The following is a 17,203-nucleotide window of genomic DNA, read 5'->3' as shown; positions in this document are numbered from 1 at the left end:
CTAGAAACCGTTTTATAGAGATGTATGTACACTAAATTGTCTCATGCATTTTCTAGACTTTTTACCATAAGCTGTCACAATCCTGAAGCATGTATAAACTACATGAACAATATATAGAGTTATTCCAAAGAACATGAGAACATAGATATCTATACATGTACATCATAATAAATTATAAACCATGAAAATAAAATTGGCATACCTCATGACTCCAAGACATCTCTATAGACAATGTTCTTTATGCCTTTTCCAGTGGGATCCATATCCTTGTTTTTTCTAGCAAGAACCTATGTTGTCTCACGAGAAACACCTCTAAATAGAGCCATGTATAACTGCCTATGTGAAAAAATAGGCTCGGGGAGGTAGATACCTATATTTGGTATTGTCTGACCCTACGCTTTGTTAACAGTCATAGCGAAGCTTAAGTGAATGGAAACTACTTGCACTTGAACTTGAAGGGAAGAGATAGATCTTCAGAAGGTGACATTAGTATCCTGGGTATGAATACTCTTTCCCCTGCATGTTGGCCATTAACAATTTCAGCATCGATAGAACTTTTCTAAAATCCTCTCACTATCAATCGGATGCCATTACAGAGGCCATTGTGAGGATCAAGATTACGGAGTAGGATAATAGGGCAGTTCTTCTTTATTGTCAGCTCATGTGGAGGCAACCCATTTGGTGTGATTGAATTGAGAAAACCCAGAGGATAATTATTCCGTGGGTCATCCTCTACTGAGTCAAAGCTGTAGTACACCTGTTTACTACCGGGGAACCTATTAATCATTAGTGCATTCACTGCATCCACATGCTCATTCCTAGTGGAAAGGATAGCACGCTCATGCATGTAGGGTTCAGATGTACAATTAACATGAAGGTTCGGGAATACGTGGTCAATGAGCGTATCAATACATATGTCTTTTGAAGGGTTATCAATCAGAATGTCATCAGAAACTGCACATATTCATCACCAAATGTTTCCTCAGTGCTGTTACCGATCCTTAGCAGATAATCTGCAAATCACGTGTCGGATTGTGCCCTAATGTTCTGGGTCAGTCGGATGCACTGAACATTTTGCCATATGTATGACCTGAGCAAAGTAGAATCAGTGAGGTGTCACCATATGCTGTGTCATCTGCTTCATCAATATGCGGATCTATGAGGTAAAAGTAAATAAATAGTTTACAAATACAACAAGGTGAAGTGTGTACGAAAGCACATGAAAAAATAGTACATACCACGAGAGGGTCTTTTTGTATGTCCTTGCATGACACAATGGTCATTGTTTGTATGGTCATCCACATCGGCTTCAGTTCCATCTATGTTATAGAATAAATTATTAGATTTCATACGGTGAGTGAGATGAATCTATGGACGAAGTACGAAACAAAGGTGTAATACGCGTACCTTTCCTCTTACGCTTAGTATACTTCTGCTTTGGCTTTGATGGTGGTTGACGGTGGTCAAGCACCGAGAGTGGGGATCCGGAGGGACCCCCTTTTAGAGATCCGGCCTGGGGGTTAGTTCGTGCGTAGGGATTCAAGAGGCGTTTACGGGAGTTAGTATATAATTTTGCTAAGAGAGTTTTTAGACAGGTTCAGGCCGCTCGGAAGCGCAATACCTTACGTCCTGTATGTTGTGTTGCTAGAGTTGTCTATCTTGTTTGTACAAGAGCCGACCTTTTATAGGCCAGGCCTAGGGGGGACTGGTTGGGCCGAGCCTTGCATCCCAATACATCCCTTTACATTGCACATGTGAATGCGGCGGCCTAATGGCTGTCCTCCTTGCTATAGTTCTTCTGACGTGCCATCCACTTGCCCTGACGCCTTCTTGCCTTGGTACGCACGACGCCGGAGCACCCCGTCCAAGTCCTATGTATGGCAATCACCACATTTACCATCTTACTTTCTTAATTCTTGCTTCTCTCAGTCCGGGACAGGGGGCGATGAACCTAGCTCCCGAGATCCTTCCCGGGAGGCTTTCACCTCTTCCCAGGTTTGTGAGGTGGCCCCACCTCGTAGCAGAGTTCCCGGGAGGCTTTTGCAGCCTCCCAGGTCTGTGTAGTGGGCCCATCCTTCTGGCAGAGGGCAGCTGGGAGCCAGGTGGGTGCCCTCAACATGAGGGCGGCATCCGCCATCTGTTGGATGGGACGGGTAAGGCCATCAGTCCCCGAGGCATCCAGGCGTGTCCCATCAACTGTAATGATGGTGTTTTTACGGGGATGGAGTGCCTGCTGATGGCCTACCTCGACTGTCGTGCCTTTCTTTTGTCAGGATGTGCCATTGCTTGCTTAGCTTGGAAGCAAACTTTCCCGGGCGGCTTCCCGGGAGGCCTCCTCGGCTACATCCCTCTCCCTTTGCGTGAGCCTTCAGTGGGTCCCATAATATGGAGGCGGTATTTCCCAGGCTCTTCCTAAGCTTCGGATTCGTAGGGCCCATCTGCTTAATTGGGCTCTGCGTGGTGGCAACCTCTTTCTGCAGATGGGCTCCACTTGTAAGTGCTTTCTCGGGGGGACCCCCGTTCCCTGGGCGCTGATAGTGGTGGATCTCGAAACTCTATTGTCTTGTCCTCCCAGCCAGTCTCACCACCAAGGAAAAATAAAGGATATGCTAATATGTCGTAACAACCATGGTACACCCTAATATAGTGTGGATCATCTGATTTTCCATATATCACAATGCTCCGGGAGAACCTATGTTGAGAGTCATTGCCATTGACCCAAATAGCTGCAATCTGCTCCATTTTGGGTGCATTATATATATCTCCTCTGATCAACAGAAATCTTGGTATTCAGCTCAATCATGTACTCTTGAATAATTGTAAGAGTACCTAGGCTCGTGAACACTTGGACGTACAGATTGTCCCGTAAAAATACCACGGATCAAGCAGATCAGGTTCTCATCAAGATTAGGGGACCTCTTAACACGATGAGCATTATTATCATTCGTCTCATAAATGTAGAGCTGCATATGGCGTGGCCCTTTCCAATCCAACACAAGTGGATCGAGCTTATGGTAAATCTGGCCATGTGCCTTAAAGTTATACACACCACTACCTCTTGCAGACGCGAGACGTCGATCAATGGAAACCCCAAAGCTAGTGAAAGAGAAATGTGAGTTGAAGTACCGTATGTGCTTTCTAAAATACCTTGCATCCTTGTCCGTTTGACTCGTAAATAACCGTTGAAGCTCTGACGGTACTTCTAGGATATATATGTAGACCTTCCCTTTCCTGCAACAGAAAGTAGGTCCTTCACCAAGGAACTTCTTTGCATTGCAGAACTCATAGTTTTTAGCATTCTTCAACACATGATGCTTCTTAGGAAGGTTCATGTACACTCCATCAAATGGGTCAAGACCCTTAGAAGCCATATCCGGATCTCTATAATATTCGTTATGGATATCTACCACAAACCAATAATTAATTATAAACCATCTTGTTGGGAGAGGATAGTTACATTCATTTCAATAATATATAACGTACCTCGTTGGTAAAATACCCTCGCTTCATCATCATCTAACTTGTCATCTCCTTCTTAGTCAGGATCCATCTCATCTAAATCCTTCTCCGTTTCATTGCAGAACAGAATACAATATGTTAATTGGGATACTGTCAATATACAATAAAAATCATAGACAAGACCAAGTGATTTAAAGTTACCTTCTATTCCGTGCAGTGAATTGTTCGCATAAACTAGATTGGTTTGGTTCGGCATTTTCATTATTAATAGAACCCCTTGTTATTGGACCAGACCCCAACTTGGTTACCACATACTGCAATGTTCCAATAGGGGTCTGTAACCCTATATATGAAACATTCACCCAAAAATGGAACAATATAATTATATATAGTATAAAATAATTAATGGAGTTTGAGAAAATTGCTCAAATATAGTACCTTGTTTAGAAATTTTATTGTATCATCCATTATTATTTTTTAATATCTTCTGTTGTCTTTCAAACTCATATAGTTCTCTTAACCTCTTCAGTTCCTCCGGACACACCTCTACTCCAATATGTTGGTCACCTTATTAAAAAAACTTATATACACATCCATGTGCTTAAATAAAATTTTAAACATAGATATTACAATTTCAAACCTGCATTTGGAGTTGCAACATTTGCCGTTACCACAGATTATCTAGTTCCAATTTCTCCTGCTTGTAATGCAAAATTAGCATAATTGCAAGTCGCCAGAACTCCATCAAATTAAATTCATCAAATTGATAAGCAAAAATTAACGTGCATACCAGTGAAGGCGAGATTAGGTGTTTCTACGTTGAGGCAGATTGCCTCTTCCTGGCACTTCGAGCGATGGTAATTTGCTCTTCTTTTGGCATTCCTCTCGCTTTTATCAGCTGACATTGCAAATGTATGCCCCTCCTTTTCCATGCTTTCCTCCACTCTCGGATCTTTAGGGACAGTGCTGATCACTGGTACATCTTCAAATATCAAAATATACCTTCCTATTGTTAGAGGCGATATCCTGCATGTATGATCATACGTTAGGGCTACATGGGTTTCACATAAGCCATACCAGTAAATGCGGAGTCAGACATTTGTACACCTACGTTGCTTGCTTCTCCCTGACAATTCAATATTTGCCTTCTCTCGTCATCTGTTTCCTTGACTCCATCCAATCCCAGAACATCCAGAGGCACCTCATCAAGATCTGGGATGTAAGTTGTAAATGCTTAAAGACATCGATTAAAAAAAACTATTGAACATCATGTCAAGGTACTACTATCACACTTGATACAGAGATGTTAACTGGTAGTATATGATAAGTTCTCGGGGGTCTTGTATAGCTGGGGTTCCTACTAAGCCAATCCCCACCAACATCACCCGATCCAATATCATGAGATATACCTGTGAAAGTAAAAAAAACTATATCATAACTTAAGGATCCTACTATACTGACTCACAATTTTTAACGAATGTATAAGATATTGCCTGATTGTCCCAGAGGTGGTTCATCACAAGATGGTTCTCCCAGAGGTTCATGCATGACACTGCCTGATTGTCCAAGAGGTTCCAGCATGCCATTGTTTGATTGTCTCTCCGCCTTGTTACGCTGATAATCTTCCCTTATCTTTGCATTCCGCTCTTCTCCAATGGCATATTTGCATATCATTCCGTTGCTTTCTGCTGCTTACATTCTGCATCATCAACATTTTTACCTGCGCTCAAAAGGATTCATGGATAAGTCTCCTTAATATGTTATGTTCAACCAGAACATTGGGATTCAACCAAAGGTTAGATACCTTCTCTAGGTCTCTTAACCTCACGGATCGATGCTCTGCTTATGTGCGTGTTCGTCACATCTCCAAGCATGGCTCGACGACCCATCTTCATCAGATATCATGTAATGAAAGATCCAATAGATGTATATACTGTTGGTGAGTAAAAAAAGAATTTATCATTGTTTGTAGAGCAACACATGTAACATGATACAATGATAATGGAATAATACGTAACGGCAAAAAGTCTGCAGCAGAAACACAAGATATAAGGCATTGATGGATTCATGTATAATGTAGACAATGTCATGAACTCAAAACATCATGGATTATCACTCTTGGATATCTAGACATTTTGGAGTTGTACACAAACATAATGGATTATCAATTTGACAATGTTTCATTGCGATCTAGAGCGGAGAACATATGGAATCATCACGTCACGAAATTACAAACATGCAGTACTACATTATATAGTAGGATGAAGATGAAGATTTAAGGCCTTACCTAATTGCCGTGGTGATCTTGCAACAGTGGCCTTCCTTCACCGGAGGGTTGCAAAATTGATCAAAAGCGGCCGACAGCCAATTGAGTTCCAGTGTGTAGTTCCACCACTAGGACATGGAAGTCCGGCAATAGTCCTTAGTGGAAGGAGCAGTAGCCCTTTGATCTCAATTGAGTTCCGGCGTGAAGGTATGGAGGTCCGGTGATAGCCCCTTGGTGGAAGGAGGATGTGAAGCAAGAAGGAGACCTGGACGTAGGAGAGAACTTGCCATCGCCGTGCCTATAAATTAAAGGCTCTCAAAAGGAAGGCTCTCAATAGGAAGTCTACCAATCAAGAGCGTGTAAAAAGAAAGGAAACCACAGAGAAATTCTTGGAGTCATGGGACGACAGAGCATGGAAAAGGAAGGAGACCATGGAGAAAAATTAGGAATGGAATTAAAGTAAATGCTCTCAAAAGGAAGGCTCCCAATATGAAGGCTACCAATCAATCAAGAGCATGTAAAAGGAAGGAAACCGCGAAGAAAATCATGGAGTCATGGGACAGCATAGCATGGAAAAGGAAGGAGACCACGGAGAAAAATTAGGAACGAAATTAAATTAAAGGCTCTTAAAAGGAAGGCTCTCAATAGGAAGGCTACCAATCAATCAAGAGCATGTAAAAGGAAGGAAACTATAGAGAAAATCATGGAGTCACGGAACGACAGAGCGTGGAAAAGGAAGGAGACCTCGGCCAAAAAATCAGGAACGTGATTGGCGCACGGGAGGGTACGTGCGGGCGGGTAAGGAGAAAAGAAAAGTGAGAAAAAGTAGAGGTTTTTGGCAGAATCATTTTCTATCATCTAGTTTTTTCATCCTCCCACCCTTCGTCACACCTTTTCGTCACCCTCCTAGCCTGTCAGGTGGGTCCTCTGTGAGGGATACGGGATGTAATTCTATTCTTATATCAAAGATCTATTTATTTTTATCTACTTTAGGAAAATTTGAACTTAGTAAACAACTCATCTCCTTTTGTCTTGTTAAATAGATATTCATCGCTCACCCGTTTGTTGTAGTCTTCCCTTAGTAAGCGACAATTTCAAGGTTCTACTTATTAACCAGCTTATGTCTTAGATTAATTTAGTTTGTAATTTGTATGTGATTCAATATGTTGTAGGTAGAGACTCCGAAGCAGTAATGCTGGTGCAGATAAGCTCAAGTTGTTTTGATAGGAGCGAGACTATCTACTTCCTTCATTTTTACAGTAGAAATTATGAATGTAGATTGTCATTTTAAAACTATATCTCCTAAAAACTTGCTATTTAGTAGGTATGACATGTTGTCATCGCTGCCGCTAATGTTAGAGAATGACACCATAACTAACGCAAATCCATTACAAATGTTTAACGGATGCAGAGGTTGAAGTTTATTGACAAATCTAAGAACCTAATTGCTATGTCATCATTCTAAATTTATCCTATGTCTGCTATCAAATTCCCTAAATGGGCAATAAAAGCTATTAACTTCCTGATGGCAAGTTTCTTTACAATTTATTCTGTCTGTTATCAAATTCGCTAAATAGCAACTCTTCCTATACAAAATATCTAACTCTAAAATTCTCCTCATCCTTATCTAATTTCTTGATATTTCTACCATGCTAAAATATCATGCTTCTAGAGTGTTCCACACTTCATCACGAAGCATGGCGGTTTAGATCTATATTTAGTTTGAATTTTGAATTGGATTCAAAATTCAAACACACACAAACTTAAGATCCAAATACAACCCACGAATAAAACCAAAAAGATCCAAATAACACCATCACAAGTTTTTAAATGGAATTTGGATGAGAAGAGAATTTGACCTTCATTTTTAAACAAGCACACAATTCAAACAAAAAGATATAATTTTTTGGAAATTTCACTCAAGTTAGGGCCTGTTTGGGAAGGGGGTGTTAAAGTTTAACACCCCCTTTTTAACAGATTTTAACACTTTTGGTTGCCAAACACAAGTGTTAAAGATGAAGTGTTAAAATTTAACACCCCTCTTTTCATAAACACATGGAGGGGGTGTTAAAATGTGCTAAAGGTGTTAAAAGTGGTCCCCCTCCCCACTTATTCCCTGGTTGCCCCCCTCTCTCTCCTCTTCTCTCTCCTCCACTGCCCCCATCTTCCTTCCCCGATCCGCACGTCGCGCACCGCCGCCAGTCCGCCCGTCGCGCCGCCGCTGGTCCGCCCATCGCGCGCCACCGCCGGTCCGCGCCGCTCCTGCGTCGGGATGCCACGCTGGGCAGCACGCGGCGGGCTCGCGCGGGCGGCAGGCGGCGGCCAGCGCGGGCGGCCTCGCGTGGGCGGCGGCTGGCGCGGCCGGCGGGTGCGGGCGCGGGCGAGGCCGATCCGGTGGTGTGGGGACCGGCGGGCGGCGCAGGTGGTGGCGGTGGGGGCTCGGGCGGGCGCGGTGGTGGCGTTGGGGGCTCGGGCGGGCGCGGCCGCTAGCGCCGCGGTAGGGGACGCCGGCGGCGGGGCGGGGCCGGAGGCGGCATGCGCAGGGGAGGGGCCGACGGGGCGGCCGGCAGCGCCGACGCCGACGTTGGCGCCGGGCACGGCGTGGACCGAGCAGGGGTGGGGCCGGAGGCGGCAGGCGCAGGAAAGGAGGAAGAAGGAAGGAGGAGGAAGGAGAAGAAGGAAGAAGGGGTATTTGGCTGCCATTGAGAGGAGTAATGAGGGGTAAAGTTGTCAATTACAACCTAAGGTGTTAAATTTTAACAGATCATCCAAACACCTCAAGATACTAAAGTTTAACACCTTTATTTGAGGGTGTTAAAGTTTAACACCCTGTTAAATTTTAACACGCCCTTCCCAAACAGGGCCTTAATATTACAAATTTTTGGAATATTAGAATTTGACTCTGAATCCAAAATATTTTGTGCAGCTAGGTAGTACGTATTATTAAAAAAATAGCCAAAAGTAGAGGCCAACCAAAAAGGTTCATTAAATCTGAATTCCTTACTCCGTGCTACGAATCCACGGAGAACATAATGTTTGTACATAAATGCCAAGAGCGGATGTTCCATTAACTGGTCCAAAGTTCTCCATACAAATGTGAATAGGCATGAAAGATCAAGATCTGAACTGAATCTGGATGCTTAACACTGATCTCTGAAGGTTGTTTTTGATCCTGCAAGTGATAGCATAATGGATGTTGAGAGATCGTCTGTTATCGCTTGGGGATGAACCTGCTCGAGTCCGAGGCAAATCAACCATTTGATATTGTGTACACTAGTCCTCTTTTTAGGAAAATTTATAGTCGATTCTCTTCCACAAAATCTCTAGTCCAACAAGCCATGTATACGAAATACGATTAAACATTTGAGTCAAAATACAGTCTACATAACTTGCTCAAGTATTAAACCTTGGAGCTTTATTATTGAATTGGGCCGTTGACGCTTGACGCCGTAGCCATATCGGTTGACGGTCACCTTCCTCCACGCGCTACTCGCTCGCCCCTGATACCCCGCTCCGCTCCCCGGCAGCCAGTCTCCCGAGGCCAGTCGCAACATAAGACACCACCGTGTAGTTTCTATACATGTCATGTCATATAGATATTAAATATAAAATTATGTTGATAATAAATGGTTTCTTCAAAATAAGGTATCAACCAATCTTCTCTCTTCTCTCTCCTTTCCTCTCCAATCCTCTCTTCTTCCCAATTCTTGAATTGTGTGTAGACATGATTTCTTGCATGAGAAATTTTTTCCTTCTCTATCTTCATTAACTCTCATACCACATCACTCTTTAGCTTAGCTTATATAGCATGTTATTTAATATTATAAAAACTATCCTAATCACTGGATTGGGAATGCCTTGGGAGCCCACGCGGCCACGCCGCCACGCCCTCCTCCTTACCTCCTGCCTCGTCGCGAGCGCCACTCGCGTTCTTGGCCATGGCGGCGGTGGCGAGGCTAGCGGCCTCCGCGGCTCCGCCAGTTGAAGGCGGCGGCGGCTTGGTGCAGGAGGTAGCAGCGCGCGTGTAGCCGACGGCAACCGCGCCGGAGCCGCAGCAACGTAGGTGGGTGTGCCCGTCGACGATGGATGCGCTTGAGGTGCATCGCGACGCCGCTGGAAGCAGACAGCACCTCGCCGGCTGCCGTCTCCCTGGCTAAGGGGATTTTATGAAAATAACCCGATCAGCAGTTTTCATTAAGATCCCTAATTTGGATCGCGATCCGTAATCGCGATCGAGTTTTGTGTAAATACCGGACCGATGTTTTGCATAAAGACCCGATCGCGATCCGACATTTGTCATAAACACAGCTGGTTATTAAAAAAAACCATGCCCCCCGCCCTACCTCCGGCTTCGCCGCGGGCACACTCGCGCGCATTTTGCAATGCACCTCGCCTCCACCTCCGCGCGACCGCCCGGCGCACGCCGACGCCTTCGGAGCCCTCGTCCACCTCCGCCCCATCTGCGCGCACCCCTTCAGCGCCCTCATCTCCAGCTTCATCCTCGCTGGCGACCCGTCCGCGGCTTTTCGCGCCTCGCCACGGGGGACTCTGCGGCTCTGCGCTCGTGCGGCCCGACGGTTACACGCTCCCCTCCGCGTGCGCGCGGCTCGTGGGGATCGGCGAGGGCCGGTAGGTGCACGCGGTCGCGGGAAAGGCTGGGTTCCTGGGGCGCCTGCCGCCGGTATGGAACGCGCTGGTCACGGTCTACGGCGCATGCGGGGACGCGAGGAGGGCGTTCGACGAAATGGCCGACCGGCATGTCGTGTCGCGTGCGGGAGGCTGGGGGTGGTGCGGGCTGAGAGAACGGTGCACAGTCAGTATGTCGACAGGGAGAGGGAGCTGAGCATCACTGTTGGGAATGCAGTGTTGGATATGTATGTGAAATGCGAGATGTAGCCAGACGGGGTTTTGACAGGATTCCTGTGAAGGACATTGTCTATTGGACGGTTATGATCAGCGGATTGGTGCAGTGCAAGTGTCCAAATGTTGCCACTCCGGTTTGGTGCCAGATGGTCATCGGTTTTTTGAGTTGATGACAGTATCATACAAGCCCTCAAGCCCTCTCCATTGGAAGAGCACTATGGTTGCATGATGGTTCTTCTTGGCAGAGGTCGCCTAGTCCAGGAGGCATACGAAGTAATTAGTGCTATGCCAATGGTACCTGCTGTTTCACATGGGAAGCTCTCCTGAGTACATGCCAAGCTTATGGCCAAATGGATTTCTCTCATCAGATTCTTATGCATGTTCAGGAATTGGAGTCCTCTGATAGTGGAGTTTATGTCCTCTCCAAGGTATATACTGTAAATGATAGATGGACAGATGTGATGAAGGTTAAAGGATTGATGTCTAAGAAAGAAATGCACAAGGATCCAGGATCCAGTGCAGTTGAAGTGAATAGGAAAATCAGTGAATTCTTAGTTGTGCAGAAGAATTGTTCGCATATTCATGAGATATGGGCTGTTCTTTCCATACTAATGAAGCAACTTCATTTTGAGGGCCCTGTAGTTCTTCTGGCAGATTATTGGTTTCTCTGAAGATCCATTGAACATCTACTTAGTCAATTGGTCTAAAGGATTGGACGCAAGATTGATTGGTTATTGTGCTACCAAGACCGCATGAATTACTATGATGATCAAGACTAACACTAACCTTGGTGGCGGCTACATATTTAAGGTAGTTTCTCACTCCTATGCAAATGCATTACTTATTCTGGTATTAAAGATGAATGACCAATTGGCGTATAAATGACTTTTGTCTTACTTTTGTAACATTTGTTGACTCTGCAGTGCTTGGACAAGATTAACGGTGATTCCATCATTATGATTGGTTGATGGACAAAAGAGATCTGACTCTTGCAGGATATTATTTGAGTCCAGAGAGAATTGCGTTGTGATATTTTTATAGCAGGTGGTGAAAAGGTTCGGGCATTGGGCACTGAGACACTGACACTATTGAGATTGGTAGAGTTCTGTCACGCAGACGCGCATGTGCTGCACAGCTTAGCACTGTGTTATATAAACCTCCTCAAACAAACAACCCTGGAATGCAGTTGCTCTGTAAAGAGCTATAGGGCCTGAGGCAAGCATTGTTTTGTTCTTATACCCTGCAGACAACTTGTTAGTTTGATGAAGGGTATCTGCTTTTGTGAACATGACTGGAACTACAATTTTTATATGCATCAACATCAAGTTTCCCTCTCTGAAGACATAGATTGTTGTCAACGATGGCGAAATTGTAAGATAAATTCATTCTCTAAGTGCCGTGTTTTGCAGTGGCAGACAGGTCAAAGTAACTTCCAATTGAAGCTACTTTTCAAGGCCCAGCATTTACTATCATTTTGCGACGTGCCTGAGCTTGTGCATCTTTTCACGTTTAATGAATACTCCTTGCATAGCACTTTCAGTGATCTGGTACTTATCTAATATACCGTCTGCCTCCACACCCATTCTCCCTTTGACAATTGAAGAACACAGCAGCCACAGGAGGTCCAAGATTATAAAGTGCTGAAAAGTCTCTAGTGTTGAAATTCGGTCTCCATCCTGGAGCATAAACAGTTTGCTGGACAGATTGGCGGAAAAGTACAAAGACAAAGCGATGTATTCCAGCAGTTGGCTTTGGATTTTCATAACTGACAATTTCATTTCCTGTAATAACATTTGTGCAAACATGTCAAAGTGAGTTAATATGATGTTCTCATCTGTGGAAATATTTTGAGATAAGCAATCATTATGGCACAGTTTAATTTATAAAATATGGAAATTACAGAACTTCTCATGTTGAGCTAAATAAATTTCAGCTGAAGAAATCAAATCCACTTTCAGCGGAGTTGGATTGCACAATTTTTACTACAATCACAATCCAAAGAATCATCATCATGGACATGACAGCCAGCTGCTTACTATTCAGGTATGCCCTACTTTTGATAGTGTTTATCCTTCCGAAATTTGCAGCTATAATTGTCATTTTAAATTTTTCCCCCGTAAGCTACAGGTCGCATGCTAATTTTTTGTTATATAAAAAGGAGGTACATATGAATGTCATCTTGACTAACATCATATACATTTATTTTAGAATCTTAGATAACTCTTGAATTCATGAAACATCTAAAAGTGTGAAAAGGACAGAAATGAAAGAACCCACCATAGCTAGCATTTGTTGATTCTGGGATGTCTGTCACCAACCTGTGACATGCACATAGGATAAGCATTAATTTTTATTTTGGAATTGTCACATTATACTAGTGAAACTGTAGAGTTAGTAATTTCTAATAATTGTGAAATGTTCCAGTTCTTACCAATGAAGGTATTCTCTTTTTGTTGGGTTGCTTGGACTTGGAGAGTCTGGATCCACCATCACCTAGTAGCAAGTTAGCTTGTTATTTTGAGGAAATATTTTTCTTAGCTTAATGAAACAGTTTACTTGAAATTTGTACCACAGTTACTTATCTTTTATTCTGAGGATTACAAAGACATTGTTCTTTTAACCTGCAATCTGGACATTCAAGTTATCTACTAACTTTGATGCGTTTTAGCCTTTTAGGATAAACAAATCTCAGTAATGCTGTTAAATTTGTCTGTTTCAGACTTCTTGTAGTAGTTTACTATGATGGCATCTTCATTATGCTACTAAAATGTGAAAACTTTCGTACCGTGTGGCGTGTGACATGTATTTCCGCATCTTATCATAGTTATTCAAGATTCCTGTACTTCTTGACGGCATAGTTTTTATTCTAGTCAGCGCCATGTACAAGATGCAGGTACATGTGCCAACGCTATCAAACATAAGGACAACAGAAACAAAATGGAAGTGCAGAGGTCTTTTTCAATCCATAAAGAAGAGCCTACAACTTACAGAAAGTTGAGATTCTTGCTTTCAGTGCTCTTTAGGCACTGAAAACAACTAAAGGGAATGAACTCCAAAAGCAGATGTCACAAATAAGAGATCCTGTGTAATTGCACATATATGTTTTTTCATTGCCCCTAAATACACCTTGTTGAACTTAAGGTTTACTTTTTCCTAAACTTAATACTGCTCAATGTATTAATGAACTGGTTATGGACTTACCAGAGTGTAGAGGTTCCTCATGTCGCGCCCAGCTATTTCGACCCTTGGTTCATTTGCTACTTGTGACGGCTTGAGCTCAGATCCATTGGTCAGTTCCTTATTGTTGTACAGAACCTTAAGTGAGGCTGATTTGATAAAAGGATCTAAAATGTCGCCAACAACATGTCCTACTACTAGTGGGTCCCTTGACATGGTTAGTGAGGAATGATAATTTTGAGGTTGTAGGTAAAAAAAAACTGGTTGGGCTCTACTTATAGGCTTTGCGCTCTTAAGGTGCAAAGAAGCTGGCTTGGCCTCAAATGTGAACTTGGGTGAACTGATGGGCGCAGGTTCATGCCCTATTTATATTTGCAACCTGAAGTGCTGAAGGCATTCATGATATCAGGAGTTGTGCTCCAGATTCCCTAGAATCTCAACTTTAAGAGGTATACAATGATATTGGTCGTCATCACTGGAAATATGTAGGCCTGTCCACTATCTGAGCTTACAAAAATAGGAGTGTCCATTGCAATTCCATATCTATGAATAAAATCTGATGATCACGCTCACTTATTCCCTAGAAATGATACGTTCCTCGTGAAAAGTGGATTGCCTTTTGACTTGTCTATCAGATTGACACCTCATCTTCTTTGTTTGCGGCATGAACATTCTTTCACTCTTTCATTAATAAAAGTTTTGGCGAATGGGGCAGACAAGCATCAAGTCCCTTAGTAATTGATAATCTTCTATTTCTTTGCTTTGTACAGGCTGGAGCATACATTCTCGGGAAGAGCCGAAGAGGCTACTGACCTGGTGGGGAGGCCTGTTTTACCTCAGCTCAGGTGCTCACTTCCACCTTCAGTGAATGCAGGAATGCCTGACCTTTTTTACTGGAGTATACATTTTAAAGATTCAATCTAACATTATTGTAGCGAATATCACCTTCTCAGTACAAATGGTGGTGGATGAAGTTCCCTGACTGAAACATTGTTTGCTGGGAATATTAGGCTTCAACCATGAAAAGCAACAAGGGAGTTTCTTGACACTTGTTCGTTGTCTGCCCCCAACATAATAATTTCTTTCTTCATTGGTAATGGGCTTCTACTAAGATGCTTGGGAAGCAAATTAGTGGTACAGCTGTGCGGTTTATTTCAGTGCATGCCGACATCTAGAACTCAGAATCAAGTCTTGTTCATCCTCCAAAGATTGTAAAATAGTGCTTTTCAGATAATGATGACAAGGTGTATTATTCTGGTATATCTATTCTTATATGTCAAATCTTTCTATCTAAACCTATCTCTCCATGGTTGTTTCTGTCCTTTTATTTCAGCCCAGAGAAATCTAGTAATGTTATTTAAACATGTAAGTTCTGTTTTTTAGTTGCCAGAAAAAATGAAACTAAATGTATTTTGCTTATCAATTATGCTGATTAATTCCCTCGTCTGCGGAAATTATGATTTATAGTCACCTGAGTAACATGGACAATAGACGTTTTACTCTCATAGTATCACTACTGCACTTTTACTTCACTAGGGTAACAGTCCTGACTGAAACCACCATAGCACCCTGGAAGATTCACTTGGAGCATCTCTGATGCTCCTATGGCACTTCCTGAGAGGTAGTGCGGATTGTAACGTAGAAGTTATTGCAGCATATGTTGCTAGTAAAATTTCTACGCAAATTCAATCTTACTCCGTACATCCCTCCTAGTTTTTCTGATGGAATATGATCTCTTGACGGTCAGCTCTTAGTGTAGCTTCTGAACAGCTCTCACAGAGGCACATTGGCTCTTTGGCCTATCTGTCGAGACTCCATGCTGTCCTTCCAGCTTTCTGATAGAATATGATTTGCAAAACACAATGTCCTAATCTTTCTATCATAACAAGAATATGTCTGCGGATTTGATGGGCTTGAGATAAAGAGGGGGCGGAAAGTGGGGAAATAGATAAGGTTTTACTACATTTGTTCTTGCATAATAGGGAGGGTCCCTGGAATCTCATCTTATTCCTGTGATTTACACCATATGTTCCATGGCAACCGCCCCCCTTCTGATGTCGTGTTCCCACTTGCAGAATACAGGCCTAGGCCTGGCCTTCAGCTGAAGAAGGCTCTCCATCTGTGTCTGGCTGAAAGATCTCATCTGATCAAACGAAGGCGATTCACTATCCACTATCCAGGGCGCTCTTCTTCTCTGGAGGCAGTGCGTGTTCTCCGACCGGTTGATAGGCACGGGGCTTCCGAGAAAGATCCGGAGCAGGAAAGGCACGGAGGCCGGTTACGTGGACGAAGTGAATCGTCAGGTTGAGGGAATCGACGGGTGCCGAACTGTCGCTGGCGTGACAATCTTGACCGGAGAACAGGTGAGCCAGGCGCCATGCCCGTTCACGTGGGAGCATCCCATTCGTCGCTTGACGGATGAGGACTTGCAGGAGCCGTGGTCCTGACGGGTCGCCGTCGCCGGAGACGGACGGGAGGCTCTTTTGAGGCAAGTGAAGTCTCGGCACCCTCCCCAAACCAAATCCCAGGAGGCGGACAGGCGGTGTCATGGAATGGGAAAGGTTCCGCCAGCGGTGGAATGATCCAGACGATCTGGTGTGCTTTCATCCATCCAGTTGGTGAGGGAAATGGGAGCGGATCTGATGTACCCTGTCGCCGGAATTATTGGCACATTGGCAAGAGATAAAGCCGGCGGTGCCTTTTCTCCATTGCACAAACGGGATTGGCTGGTAAACCCAACTTTTATCCACTAGTTGTTCGTGGAGATAGGCTGCTTCAGGCCACTGAGATTAGATGGCGACCTTGGAATGTGGAATCAGCGATGGCAAGTTTGTTTATCTGAGACTGATTTCAGACTCGAGAGCGGACTGGATCCTAAAATGGGGAGAAGCTGATTTGCCGTGCGATCTGAAGAGACCGCTTGATCGGTACTTCGGACAGTGGTCACTGTAGCGTGTGAGGTCAGTACATATACGTTGCGTGGAACAGAGGCTACTGCTCTATCGGAATCTACACCCATCGGTGGACAGGACTTGGAACGGCGTGCAAAACAGTACAGAAGCTGTACTGGGTGCAATCACTTGAGCTCATCCGGTGATACATCACCATGACGCCACTGTCTCATTTACTCCCATATTGCTGGGGAACAATCCAACAATAACAGCATTTTTTTAGACTTGCCATCCTTCACCATCTTATTACCAATTTCAGGATGGAACATGCAATCCCTCCATGCATATTGTTTGTTTCATAGTACCATGCATAATTTACTGGCAAAGTTCAGAATTAACAGCACAAGGACAGAAGTGAAATTTCTCAACAATCATGCATTCTTGTTAAAAGGACGTAAGATTTTTGTTTTGCTGAAAAAAAAATTATGCATTGTCCCGTACACGTAATATGTGGGCTTCATGCTCAAAATTAAGGGCCTGTTTGGCT

General features: G+C 43.7%; 1 protein-coding gene and 1 long non-coding RNA gene across 4 annotated transcripts; one reads left to right on the top strand and one right to left on the bottom strand.

Moving 5' to 3' along the window:
- Nucleotides 1-10,047: 10,047 nt before the first annotated feature.
- LOC105914704 lies at nt 10,048-16,984 on the top strand. 3 transcript variants are annotated; one of them, XR_002678378.1, is made up of 6 exons: nt 10,048-11,398; nt 11,512-12,399; nt 12,522-12,631; nt 14,536-14,610; nt 14,719-15,022; nt 15,841-16,984. It is a non-coding gene; the product is annotated as an uncharacterized LOC105914704 (long non-coding RNA). The 3 variants fall into 3 exon arrangements; XR_002678377.1 differs by having other exon boundaries at nt 14,719-16,984; XR_001164478.2 differs by having other exon boundaries at nt 14,701-16,984.
- LOC101778066 (protein FLOWERING LOCUS T) lies at nt 12,140-14,519 on the bottom strand. The gene is made up of 4 exons (XM_004975970.3): nt 13,790-14,519; nt 13,020-13,081; nt 12,866-12,906; nt 12,140-12,369 (listed from the first exon to the last, which is right to left on the bottom strand). The coding sequence occupies exons 1-4, from the start codon at nt 13,979-13,981 to the stop codon at nt 12,140-12,142; spliced, it is 525 nt and encodes a 174-aa protein (XP_004976027.1). The 5' UTR covers nt 13,982-14,519.
- Nucleotides 16,985-17,203: the final 219 nt, after the last annotated feature.

Source organism: Setaria italica, chromosome VII (genome assembly GCF_000263155.2).
Source record: "Setaria italica strain Yugu1 chromosome VII, Setaria_italica_v2.0, whole genome shotgun sequence".
NCBI lineage: Eukaryota > Viridiplantae > Streptophyta > Magnoliopsida > Poales > Poaceae > Setaria > Setaria italica.
The sequence above is the reverse complement of the archived record's forward strand: the minus strand, read 5'-3'. Positions and strand labels throughout refer to the sequence as shown.